General features: G+C 46.9%; 2 protein-coding genes across 9 annotated transcripts in view; both read left to right on the top strand.

Moving 5' to 3' along the window:
- Positions 1 to 7,551, top strand: part of Lca5l (lebercilin LCA5 like) — a 52,141-nt gene extending 44,590 nt beyond the window's left edge. For 4 of the 8 annotated variants that reach the window (XM_047563124.1, XM_047563123.1, XM_047563120.1 and 1 more), the window contains 4 exons: positions 344 to 428; positions 1,726 to 1,835; positions 3,729 to 3,846; positions 6,484 to 7,551. In XM_047563124.1, the coding sequence (XP_047419080.1) occupies positions 344 to 428; positions 1,726 to 1,835; positions 3,729 to 3,846; positions 6,484 to 7,217 (1,047 nt within the window). In that variant the 3' untranslated portion in view covers positions 7,218 to 7,551. The remainder of the gene's footprint in view (positions 1 to 343; positions 429 to 1,725; positions 1,836 to 3,728; positions 3,847 to 6,483) is intronic. The other 4 variants (XM_047563125.1, XM_047563121.1, XM_047563126.1 and 1 more) reach the window with 3 other exon arrangements.
- A 3,159-nt stretch (positions 7,552 to 10,710) lies between these two features.
- LOC124992400 (vesicle transport protein SFT2A-like) lies at positions 10,711 to 11,316 on the top strand. Its single transcript, XM_047563133.1, is given in 2 exon segments — positions 10,711 to 10,930; positions 10,933 to 11,316. Coding segments are annotated over 2 exon segments (477 nt in total). The 5' UTR covers positions 10,711 to 10,725; the 3' UTR covers positions 11,205 to 11,316.
- Positions 11,317 to 12,731: the final 1,415 nt, after the last annotated feature.

Below are 12,731 nucleotides of genomic sequence, written 5' to 3'. Positions count from 1 at the left end.
CTCCCCATTGCCATAATGTGCCACTTCGTCAAAAAGTAGTGCTTTTTGGTGTCCAGAATGGCACGGCCTGTTTACTTCTTCTAGAACCTACATATTTTATTCAGAGCATACAGAACTCATTATTTTTTAAAATACATCAAAGTTAATAGAAGCAAATCGTTGGGGCTGGGTTGTGGCTCAGTGGTAGAGCACCTGCCTAACACGTGTGAGGCCCTGGGTTCAATCCTCAGCACCACAGGAAAATAAATAAGTAAAATAAAGGTATCGTGTCCATCTACAACCAATTTTTTTTTTAAAAAAAGCAAATAGTCAAAGAAAAAAATGATATTGTGGTTCTTTTTAGGAGAAGGATCGTGAACTTGAAATTAGAAACATCTATACTAATCGAATACTTAAAAATTTACATGAATTAGAAGATTACCCAAAAGGTATGTTTTAGCAACTTTGCTCAAAATTTGTTTTTAAGTACCTAGTCATATTTTTCTATTTACACACATAATGGATTTATGTGTTGTTGGGGGGCGCTGGGGATTGGACCTAGGCAGGTGCTCTACCACTGAACCCAACTCCAGTCCCCAAATGCCAGACATGTTTAAAAGCATTTCATTAGTTACTAAAAACCATTTTGTGATTTTAGAATAACGAAGCTGTGATGTTGAGCTCCAAAAAAATAGAAATGCTTTCCTGTTTTCTCATTTTCAGCTCAAATCTTTTTTGTCTTAAGGTGGAAGAAAAGGATAACTTTTCAGCTTGAAGAAAAATCTGCCCCAGACAGAACTTTCTACCTGTATCTGTTAGCCAGTGTATGGTCTCTGATGTATACTTTACCTCCATAAAAGGCGCCCGTTTTAGCTTCTCAGCTCAGTGGATCTGGGCAAATGCTATACCCAGGCAGCCGCACTCTGATGGAGGTCGCATCTCCCCAGGAAGCCGCCTCCTGCCCCTCCGCAGTCAGCATCCCCAGCCCTGGCCCAAGCCACCTTCCAACTCCCTCCGTCACAATAGCTAGTTTGACTGTTCTAGAATTTCACACCAGTGGAATCACAGAGCACGTGTGTTCCTGTACCTGGCTTACCTGAGATCCACCCATGTTGATGCTTCCATGAGCTTGGACCTTTTGTATTGCTGAGTAGCATTTTTCCATGAGCAAGTACCTCCATACCCCCATGATCTCCCAGCAGGTTCTGCTCAGAGGAGCTTCAACAGAACACTGGGCTCGAGTTTGGTAGAAACAGTAACTACACTTTTACCTTCAAAGGCAGCACACTACAATTTCCTTGCCTTCCTTTGTTATTTCTGGCTCATAATTCAGAATAACAGCTGCCAGAAAAGACAATGAACCACCATGGAGTTGAAATGAGAAAATGTCTAGATTGGGTGCTTCCTCAGACAGTCCACCACTGGTACCGAGTTCTGACACAGGATTCTGCAGGGCTCAGCCACTCGAGTGCACATCTGCAGTTCCAAATCCCCTCCAGAGGGACAGCATGCTGTCTTAGCCCAACGCCCACCTGTTTTCACTCCTAACCCTGATGACCATAACCTGTCACCCAAAAAGGACAAAATGAGGGAGATGGCAGGGGAAAAAGGAAAATAGTAAATGTTATAGTTGTATTGAATATTTAGAAAATATCTAGTATACTGTGTTTTATTATTATATTAATGGTATTTTATGTTTAAATCAATATTGCCTCCAAATGTAAAATATGTGTCTTGCCTATTCAGTAGTTTCTTCAACAAAATCAGTACAAGCAGACAGAAAAAGTGTGTCATTTACATGTGTGAGTCACCAAGAAACCCAAAAATCAGAAGATATTCCACCTTTGACAACTAAGGTACAGCAAATTTGAAATCATACAGTGTCTTTTTTTTTTTTTCTTTTCCTTTTTTTTAATTTTCTCACTTGGGCATTAGAACTTTTTTAAGGTTTTTTTATTTGTTCTTTTTAGTTATGCATGGCAGTAGAATGTGTTTTGATATATTATATATACATGGAGTATAGCCTCCCATTTTTGTGGAGTTATACCAGTTGTGGTTTCATATATGAATATAGGCAAGTGATGTCCCATTCATTCTACTGTCTTTCCTATTCTCATCCCTCTCCCTTCCCTTCACTCCCCTTTGTCTAATCTAATGAACATCTATTCTCCCCCCACACTCACTTATTCTGTGTTAGTATCCACATATCAGAGAGAACATTCCACCTTTTTTTTTTTTTTTTTTTTTTGGGTAATTGGCTTATTTCACTTAGCATGATAGTCTCCAGATTCATCCATTTACCAGCAAAAGTCATAAAGTTATTCCTTTTGATGGCTAATATTCCATTTTGTTTGTTTGTGTGTGTGTGTGTGTGTGTGTGTGTGTATGCCACATTTTCTTTATCCATTCATTTGTTGAAGGGCACCTGGATTGGTTCCATAGCTTAGCTATTGTGCATTGAGCTGCTATAAACATTGATGTGGCGGTGTCACTGTAGTATGCTGACTTTAACTCCTAGATATATACCTAAGAGTGGTATAACTAGGTCAAATGGTTCCATTTCAATTATCTGAGGAATCTCCATACTGCTTTCCATATTGGTTGCACCAATTTGCAGTCCCACCAGCAATGTATGAGTGTACCTTTTCTCCACATCCTCACCAACATTTATTGTTACTTATATTCTTGATTATTGCCATTCTGAATGGAGTGAAATAGAATCTCAGTGTAGTTTTAATTTGCATTTCACTAATTGCTACAGATGTTGAACATTTTTTCAGAAATCTGTTGACCATTCATATCTCTTCTGTGAAGGTTCAGTTCTTTATTAAATGGATTTTGTTTTTTTGGTGTTAAGTTTCTTGAGTTCTTTATACATCATGGAAATTAATGCTCTGTCTGAGGTGCAGGTGGCAAAGACTTTCTCCCGTTCTGTAGACTGTCTCTTTACACACTTGATTCTTTCCTTTGCAGTGAAGCTTTTTAGTTTGATACATCCCACTTATTGTTTCTTGATTTTTACTTCCTGCACTTTTGGAGTCTTGCTGAGGAAGTTGGTTCCTAAGCCAACCTGATGGAGAGTTGGGACTATATTTTCTTCTAGTAGGCGCAGGGTCTCCGGTCTAAAGCCTGGGTCTTTGATGAGTTTTGTGCAGGGGGAGAGATAGTGTGATGCCTCCTGCCTCACTTTTCTCACTAAGGATCGCTTTGGCTATTCTGGTCCTCTTATTTTTCCAAATTAATTTTGTGACTACCTTTCTATTTCTGTGAAGAACGTCATTGGAATTTTAGTAGGAGTTGCATTAAATCTGTATAGTGCTTTTGGTAGTATGGCCATTTTGACTATACCAATCCTACCTATCCAAGAATATGGGAGGTCTTTCCATCTTCTAAGATCTTTGACTTTAGTGTCCTGTAGTTTTCATTGCAGAGACCTTTCACCTCTTTTGTTAGATTGATTTCCAAGTATCCTATTTTTTTGAGGCTATCGTGAATGGGGTAGTTTCCTAACTTCTCTTTCAGCTGATTCATCATTGGTGTACAGGAATGCAATTGATTTATGGGTGTAAATTTTACATCCTGCTACTTTTACAGTGTTTTAATTAAATGTGTCTTAACAAAAATATGGGAAGCTACAAAACAGTCCCTTGTTCTATACAAAAGAACTTGAATCATTAGAATAAAACACATCTGCAATTATGTAGACTCCCCCCCAAAAATATTTTTTTGGTTGCTTTTCTAAATTATAGGGTAAAGCGGCAACAGGAAACATCAGTCATAAAGAAAAACCAACTGAAATAAACCATGAAATCATTCACTGTATCAATAAACTACCAAAACAAGAGGATTCTAAGAGGAAAAATGAAGGTAACTTTAACACCTTTAAAAAGCCCTGTTTAGGGGTGGGGTCTAGCTCAGTGGTAGAGTACTTGCTTGCCTAGTATACCTGAGGCCCTGGGTTTGATGACCCCGAGCACCGAAAATAAAAGTCTCCTTTCTTCTTATTTGCTTTACCTTGTGAATCGTACATGCGTGCAGAGGCGCGTGCGGTAAGAGCGCCTGTACTCAGGACGCTGGCTCAGCACAGAGGGGCAGGAGGACACAGCCTGGTGGGACAGCGGCTGCCAACAGGCCCTGGGTTCAAGCCACCGCACCAAAACAGAGGAAAGTAAGAGAGCGCTGGCGCTCCTCCAACACCCGGCCCTTCACAGCTGTCTCCTCGCTGTCCTGGGCTCCCGCCCGTCATTCCCCCGCCCCCCAGTCCCCTGCACTGATGTGTCTGTTCATCCCCTTGGGCTGCCGCAGAAAGCCACAGACCGGTGGCTTGAACCAGAAACACTTAGTTCTCACAGTACTCAAGGCTAGAAGTCCAAGCTGAAGGTTCTGGCCCCTTGGTGCCTGGCCTGCAGAGGTCACTTCCCACCGCGTCTGCACGCGGCCTCTGCGCAGTGGAGGCGGGCAGGAGAGGGCACGCCCCTCCCGCGGTGAGGAAGGACCCATAGGTCACTCCTCCTGCCCCACCCTTAGTACTTCACCTAAAGTCACCGTCCTTAGCAGGCCGCCCGGGGGCGGGGCTGTCCCTCAGCAGCGCTGTACTTGCCTCCTAGAGGCACTGCCTCAGACCCCAGGACCTGGCCGTGGGAGGGCAGAGCTCCAAGTCCAGTCCAGTCCCACCAGCGGTCCAGCTGCAACAGGACTCAGCAGAGAAGGGGACACAAACTCAGTCCGTGACAGTATGTTCCTTCCAGACAGTGTGTTCAGTTCTGAATCACTGCGTCCCGACCCGCTGATTAGAGGGAAATACTGCCATGTAAAAGACTTCAGGAATCGATTAGCTAAGCAGGGACACCAGCCCCAGCTCCCCTGCATGCACCGGGGCTCAGTCAGCCGCGAGGGCAAGAAGGTCCTTGCAGATAGAAGAGCCATCAGTGAACAGCCTCTGCCACGGCAGGCGAGGCCAAACAGTGGCTGGTAAGGGCAGAGGGAGGGCCGCGCAGGTCACCGAAGCCACCTCCAGCTTTCAGGAGGAGGCAAAGCAGGACGCTTCTGTGGGTGCAAGGAGGGGCCGCAGGCTGCAGGGACATGGCAAGGCAGCCATGGGTGAGGCAGGCCAAGGCCCGCGCACCTGGCCCTGGGCCTGGGGGCACAACGGAGCAGGGGTCCTCTCTGCCTCTGGTGCACGGTGGGATCCCCATGGTGTCCGGCAGGTTTCTGTCACCACCTTCTCCACCAGGTCTTCTGCTTCCCAAACCACGTCCTCTTCTTTCTCTTATGCGTTAAGCGCCAAGAAGGAGTGGTGTACGGTGAACCTGTGCCTTCCTCAGGAAGTGTCCCTGCCACCAGGCACTCGATGAATGATGGCTGAGGTAGAAAGACACCAGAATGGAGGTCGTTTTCCTTTTGAGTTCTGGAGACTCTACCTCCTTGTTTTTGCTTCACGTTACAGTCAACACGCCATCCGGGTGACATTCTGCAAGGCTGGGAAGAATGATTCCTGAGGAAAGCACAGTGCACCCTTTCCCGTTGGCTAGGGGCTGTGTTCACACGCGCTCCCTCAGGCAGAGAGGAGAGCCCTTGCTGAACACGCCTGCCCTCAGTAGAGACCCCGGCGGCCCACCTTGGTGTGAGGCCAGAGAAGGCTTAAATTACACAGTGTGGCGGACGCCGGTCACCAGCTGGCTTCCACTGAGGTCACTGGTCCATTTACGTCTTCCATCCATTTTTTGATCTATGTGTGTAATTCCTATTATCCTAGAAAGTTTATTCATTCATTTGACAGACTCTTTTTGGGCATATGGTATGTGTCGGGCACGGTTCCAGCCACGGGGAGGGGAGCGGTGAACAAATGTGACGACCCAGCCCCGGGCAAGCGGTAGAGCAGGTGCTCAGTATGCACGAGGCCCTGGGGTCAACGCCAGCACCCAAGGGAGAAAAAACAAACACCCTGCCTGCCGTGCTTGCCCGTAGTGTTCGAGTTAGCACCTCATTCTTCACGGCAACCTAGAGCTCCGCAGACTGCACACGACCAGCTTGATCCAAACAGCACTCCTCTGACAGACGGGTACCCTGTCCAGTCTCTAAACCAGGTTGCTGGTCCCGGCAGTGAGGCGGTCAGGCCTGTGAGTCTGTGCACTTGAAATGTTGCTGGCTCCTGCCAAGCTGCCCTGCAGTAAGGCTCTACCAGTCACCCGCCACCTGGAAATGACACGTCAATTGGACGCGTGAAAAACCCTCTCCTTGTTTTAATGGGCTGGACGCCCAGCTAGTATTGTCAAACGCCCACCAGTACCTTGTCAGCAAAGTCTGTGCATGAATGTCATTTTGACTGGCTGCACGATTCCCAGGGATTTGGGACCTCCTAGGAAGCGTAGCTGTCAAGCTGGTCGTTGAAGGCAGCCCTTTCTGTTCTTACCCGTGCTGCCATCCCAAGGTGCCTGTCAGGAAGCCACCTTGAGACAAATCCACGGATGTTAAAGGCACTGCGTTGTCTGCTTTCCCATACAGAGTCATCGAAGGACGAGGAGCATCGGGAGGTGCAGGCGCCTCTGGAGAATACCGGAAGACAGGCGGAGCAGAAGGAAGAGCAAGAAAGGAAAACCATCCTGCAAGAGCAAGAACTACCCACAAAAAGAGTTCAAGCGACTCATCCCGAGAGAGAAAGCGGCCAGGCGGGCGCCCCGGGCGACCCGGGGAAGGAAAGGGTCACCTGCAGCGGGCAGCCGCCCGGAGCCCAGGCGCCGCCGGAGAAGGGCCCCGCCGCCCCCGCCAGGCCGGCCGGCCGGCCGCGCAAGCTCTACTCCTTCACCGAGGCCACCGAAAACCTGCACCAGGGGCTGCCGGCCGCGGGCGGGCACGCCGACCCGGGCAGCGCGCGGGGCGGCCCCAGCTCCAGCAGGCGCCGCGGCAGCTCGGAAGGCGCGAGCCCCGGGCAGCCCGGGAGCAGGTACGAGCCCTCCTTCGGCAAGTCTTCCAGAACGAAGGCCAAGGACGCGAGCTTCCGAGAGAAGAAGAGCAGCCTCATGGACGAACTCTTCGGGTCGGGCTGTGTCTTAAAAAGTGACCAGCGCAACCCGGCTGCGGCGGACAGACCCGAGGAGACTCTGAGAAGCAAGGCCACACCCCTCGGGCCTCCCAGTCAGGCCTCCGCCAGCAACGCTTTTGGAGATTCTAACCTGACTGTGGTCAATTCCATTCAGTCATCGTCACCTACAGAAGGAAAAAGAAAAGTGATTATTTAAGCATTATCATACCCTAATACAAGCTGGTTTCAGATGCTGCTGCTCATGCGCCTTTAATCGGACCACGCCCAACGTGCCAGGTTGTGTATGTTAGTGCTTAGATTGACTGGGTAATTAGGCTGCTGCTTTGTTGCTAATTAATTTTTAAAATCTATTGTGTATTATTCAGTGGTGACATTTTAAATACAAATCTACATCTTTTTTCTAAATTATTTTTGAAGACTGGTTTATTTATTACACAGCTGTAGTATTCCATGGCTCCTGGCTGCTGCCCTCTAGTCACTGAGCATAGGGAAAGGTGTAAGGAAACAGTAGAATGCTACTTTTTATCTCTGAGAATAAAGTCCTGGCCAACTTTTAAATTTATTTTCAGTGTTTTCTAGTTTGACTTTCTTTTATATGTTTTCCATCATGAATGAAACTTTATAATCAAGTAAAAATGATTTTTAAAATAAAAACAGATTCATCACCTGAGGATGCATAGCTACCTTCTGATAGAGAAGGTACTTGAACACTTCTGCTGTAAAAAAGAAAGACAGGGGCTGGGAGATAGCTCAGCTGGTAGAGTGCTTGCCTCACAAGCACAAGGCCCTGAGTTTGATCCCCAGTACCGCAAAAAAAAAAAAAAAAAAAAAAAAAAGACAGAAAAAAGTCAGAAAAAGGGGGAAAAAGAGGCTAAAGATACAGCATCAACGCCACAGAACATGCTGTGGCGCTGGCCAGCTGGCAAACAGGGCAGTCAGGCAGGGAGGGGAGCAAGGCTCTGCAGCCAGCGTTGGCCACATCCAGACACCTGAGCATCAGGAAGACACAGGGCCAACCTGGGCAGCCAGGGGTCCCTTTCCCACCCAGTCCTGGCATCCCCCACCCCCAGGTCCTCAGCCTCAGGACACCACCTTGTACATATAAAGGCCAGACAGCCCTCATCTTCTCAGACAGCTTGCAGCTGGATGGCCCCAAGGGTCTACACCACCTAAAACTGAAAGAGGAGGTCCAGGCTGGCAGAACCCCAGGGCAGCAGAAGTGCAAGTCCTCTCTGGAGGAACCTACCCTACCCCAGGCCGTAAGAAATCCTAGGGGGCTGGGGCTCAGTGGTAGTGCTTGCCCAGCATGCCTGAAGCCCTGGGTTCCATCCCAGCACTACATAAAAAAACTAAATAGGGCTGGGGTGTAGTTCCATTGGTAGAGTACTTGCCTCGAATGCACAAGGCCATGGGTTCAATCCCCAGCACCACTAAAAAAGGAAATAAATAAACAAAATAAAGGTACATCTACAACTAAGTGTCCATCTACAACTAAAAATATTTTAAAAGAAAGAAAGAAAGAAATCCTAGAGTTCTGGTGCCTGCCAAGTGGGCACCTGTGTGGTGGGGTGAGGAGACATGGGAAGAAATGGTTCCCTAGCTTGACCACATGCAAAAATCAGTTCCAGGTTGATCAAAGGCTCAACTCTAGCCAAGTGTGGTGGCACACACCTGTAATCCCAGAGACCTGGGAGACTGAGGCAGGAGAATTTTGAGTTCAAAGTCAGCCTCAGCAACTAAACAAGACCCTGCCTCAAAACACACAAAAAAGGGGCTGAGGATGTGGCTCGGTGGTTAAGTGCCCCCAGGTCCATCCCTGGCACAAGAAAAAGGCTCCACTCTATCTGCCCAGCTTCCTCTTTTCTCCCTTTGCAATAAGCATTTTATGGAGAAGTCATGAAACAATGTGAATATCTTGCTCTTACATTCCTGCCCACAAATCTTAGCACACCTTAAAGATGCCCACAACAGTACTGTGGGGCTTGCCAACGCACCCACCATTCCTCCTACATTCATTATTTGAATTCTCTAGTCGGGGGGGAAATCCCTTTTTTCTCATTTATTTATACTAACATGGACTTGTGGGTACTTATTCTATTCTACAAATTATAATCCTTTTAATATAATTACTTATTTTGTTCTCAAGTTGTTCCAGACATCAGGAGCTTTTCAAGTGGGTTTCCATGTTTTTTCAGCAGGCCCCATCGTTAACCAAGTGACCAAAGCTAACACCACTACCACTAGGAGACACAGCAGCATGCTGCACCAGGAAGGTGGTATTTTTGTCAAAATGCCTTACTTGAATTCAATCGTGAATGTATCTCAAAGCACTTCAAATTAGGTTTTCCTACAGAATAACTAGCCAGCAGTCTTCGAAAGTGTCAAAATCTTTCTGGAAAAAAGACTGAAAACCTATCCCAGGTTGGAAGAGATTCAGGAGACATAACCAGCAAGTGCAGCGTGGGATCCTAGACTGGGTCCTGGATCACAAAAAAGATTTGTGGGCAATGCACACAGTCCCAGTAAGACCTAGCGGTTAGTTCTATTTTACCTTCTTTTTGAATAGCAGTTTCATGTTAAGGTGTTAAAACGTTTGTGGAAACTAAGTGAAGGCTGTGCAGGAGTTATTTGTGCTATTTTTGTAAACCTGAAATTATTTTAAAATGAAGTTTGCTTTGGATTTAACTATGGAAAGTGGAATAGGGCTGGGCTGTGGCTCAGTGGCAGAGGGCCTGCCCGGCACGTGTGACACCCTGGGTTCCATCCTCAGCACCACATATACCTAAATAAATGAGTAAAATTAAGGTCCATATATTTTTTAAAAAGTATAATAGTACTAATTTTACAAGACACAGGGAAATCTTTACGATCTTTGGTTAGGTCAAGACTCCTAAGACACAAAAGTAAATCACAAAGGAAAAGGGTAGATTATGACTGATATCTGTTCAACAAATGATCTACAAACAAAGAGAAAAGCCCCAATATGCAGAAAAGACTTGCTTCACACCTAGTGAATAAACCTTAGGATTCAGAATATAAAGGAATTAAATCGGTACGAAAGGTCAGTCTAAGAAACGGGCGAGCAGGATCAGGCATTTCAAGAACAGGATCAGATACAGTGTCTTGTTAGGAGTCAGCAAATACAATGAAACCATGGTACCACCCTCTCAACAAAAGCCAAAGAGGAGGCCCGGATCAAGCCTGGGCGTCGGTGTGGACCAAGTGAAGGTTTCTGCACACTGACAGGAGGGCACACGTTGGCTCACCCATGTTAGAACATTTTGGCATTACTTAGCAGAATGAAATAGGCCCACCGCCTGAGCCAGCGATTCGAGGCCTGGTACATGCCCTGGAGTCTAGCCCAGTGCCGGCCACCACAAGAGCTGGCCGAGAATGTCTGTCTCTAATGGCCAAAGGCTGCAAACAGGGGACTGGGGAAGTGACTCAGTGGCAGAGCACCCCTGGGTTCAATCCCCAAACCAAGAAAAAAAAAAGATCAGGAAGAAAATTTAGTGAACATGAAGGAACAATGATTATTCCACCTCTTAGAGCCCAATGTCCTTAACCACCATATTGTCAAAAATTTTGCACGATACCATTTGCGACTGAGCTCCCTAGAGAAGTCAGCACTCAAGGTGGAGAGGATGGGCTCCTGGTTTCCGGGTGGGCGCCAGCAGCCGGCACTGCGGCCCGCGGACTGGGCCATGGAGAAGCTGCGGCGGGTCCTGAGCAGCCAGGACGATGAGGAGCAGGGCCTGACCGCGCAGGTCCTGGATGCCTCATCTCTCAGTTTCAACACCAGATTGAAATGGTTTATCATATGCTTCGTGGCTGGCATTTTTTTTTCTATCCTTGGAACCGGATTGCTGTGGCTTCCTGGTGACATAAAGCTTTTTGCAGTATTTTACACCTTGGGAATCTTGCTGCATTAGCCAGTACGTGCTTTTTAATGGGACCTGTGAAGCAGCTGAAGAAAATGTTTGAAACAACAAGATTGCTTGCAACAGTCATTATGCTTCTCTGCTTCATATTCACCCTGTGTGCTGCCCTTGTGTGGCATAAGAAGGGATTGGCCTTACTATTCTGCATATTGCAGTTCTTGTCCATGACCTGGTACAGTCTGTCATACATCCCATATGCAAGGGATGCAGTACTTAAATGCTGCTCTTCTCTCCTAAGTTGAAAATCAGAAGCTGCTCCTGGAAAAGCACCTTGGGATGCTGACAGTCCCTTGCTAGTGAAGCACACTGTTCCTGGTGCAGTGGTCGCTACAGCACCAACCACAGGACTGCATAAGCTCTCCGTGCACTGGTCAGACCACACGCACAGCCAGACAGCTAAGTGTGCCTGGCTTTAACGTCGCTGTGTCATTAACATACTCTTCCAAAGATAGAGATTTTAATCATTGCCAATTTTAAGTAATTTTAGCCAGTTTTTTTAATCTTTTCAAAACAACTTTTGAATGTGAATATTTAAGGGAGATATCTGTGCTGTGAGAGATACTTAGCTTATTCGGCTTTTTAAAAATGTCCACGTTTTTAAGACATCTTTTTTTTAACTTTAAACATGTTAAACTTTTTACTATAAGCTTAAAATTGCTTATTACATGTAATAAAAATAATATATATCTTTATAATTTTGAAATAAACCCATCCTTGGAAAAAAGTTAAAAAAAAAAAAAAAAAGGTGGAGAGGATGTGCTGGACCCCAAATGTGCAAGCAGAAAAGCTGCCCCACAAACACCCACACACCCAGAGGCACACGAGCGGCCTGGCCTGGGAGCCGCCCCGAGGGGACAGCACCCCAGATTCTGACAGTTAACTAACATCACCTCAGCTACGAAGGAAACGCACTTTTACAGGCCTTACAGGGCTGGGTCGAGTGCAGTGGTGGAGGCTTGCCCAGCACGTGTGAGGCCCGGTGTGGCCAGCGAGACCCGGGACCCAGGGTTAACCCACATGCATCCAAGATGGCGACTGGCAGAGAGCCAAAGGCGTGCTGAATGCGCCTTGAGAAAAACAGGCAGCATTTACCATCGGCTGTATGATAATTAGCTCAGCTGCCTAGCGGTGGACAGATATACCTCACATGTGTGCTTGAGCTCGCCATCGCTTGACCTTTAATAGGATTGGATGGACAGATCTGGTTACAATTGCTTATGCAGGAGACTGCTTGTATATTGAGGGTGTGATCCGAATAAAGGGAAGCTGCTTCATGAACCTCTGAAGAGTACGTGTCGTTTGTCCCGCTGGTCGGTGGCAAGCAGCAAGTGGCAGCCCGGGTTTGATTCTCAGCACTACGTAGAGATAGAATAAAGGTCCACTGATGACTAAAAAAAAAAATTTATGTTTTGTGGTAGAAAATCACTGCATGATTTTTTTTTTTTTTCTTTCTGTTAAATACTCCTGACCCAGGACATGCTGGAAAGGTCAGCACAGTCTAAGTAACTTGTCTCTGGCCCTGAGGGCCCTGAGGGCCTCACTAGAAAGTAAGCTTTTTATTACAAAAGAACAGGACCGGAAACAAGCAACCGAAGTGCACAATGGCAGACGTCATCGCCACACAAGATGGCTGAGGAGTCGTGGCACACTCAGATGTCAGAGGAGGGGGAGAAGTCACTGTCTCGGGTGGTCAGAAGCTCCAAGGAGTCTCAAAGGCCAGGCTCAGGGGAGTGGGCTCCCAGCAGCCCAGGGAAGGGGAGTGCAGTTCC

Source organism: Sciurus carolinensis, chromosome 9 (genome assembly GCF_902686445.1).
Source record: "Sciurus carolinensis chromosome 9, mSciCar1.2, whole genome shotgun sequence".
Classification (NCBI taxonomy): Eukaryota; Metazoa; Chordata; class Mammalia; order Rodentia; family Sciuridae; genus Sciurus; species Sciurus carolinensis.
The sequence above is the reverse complement of the archived record's forward strand: the minus strand, read 5'-3'. Positions and strand labels throughout refer to the sequence as shown.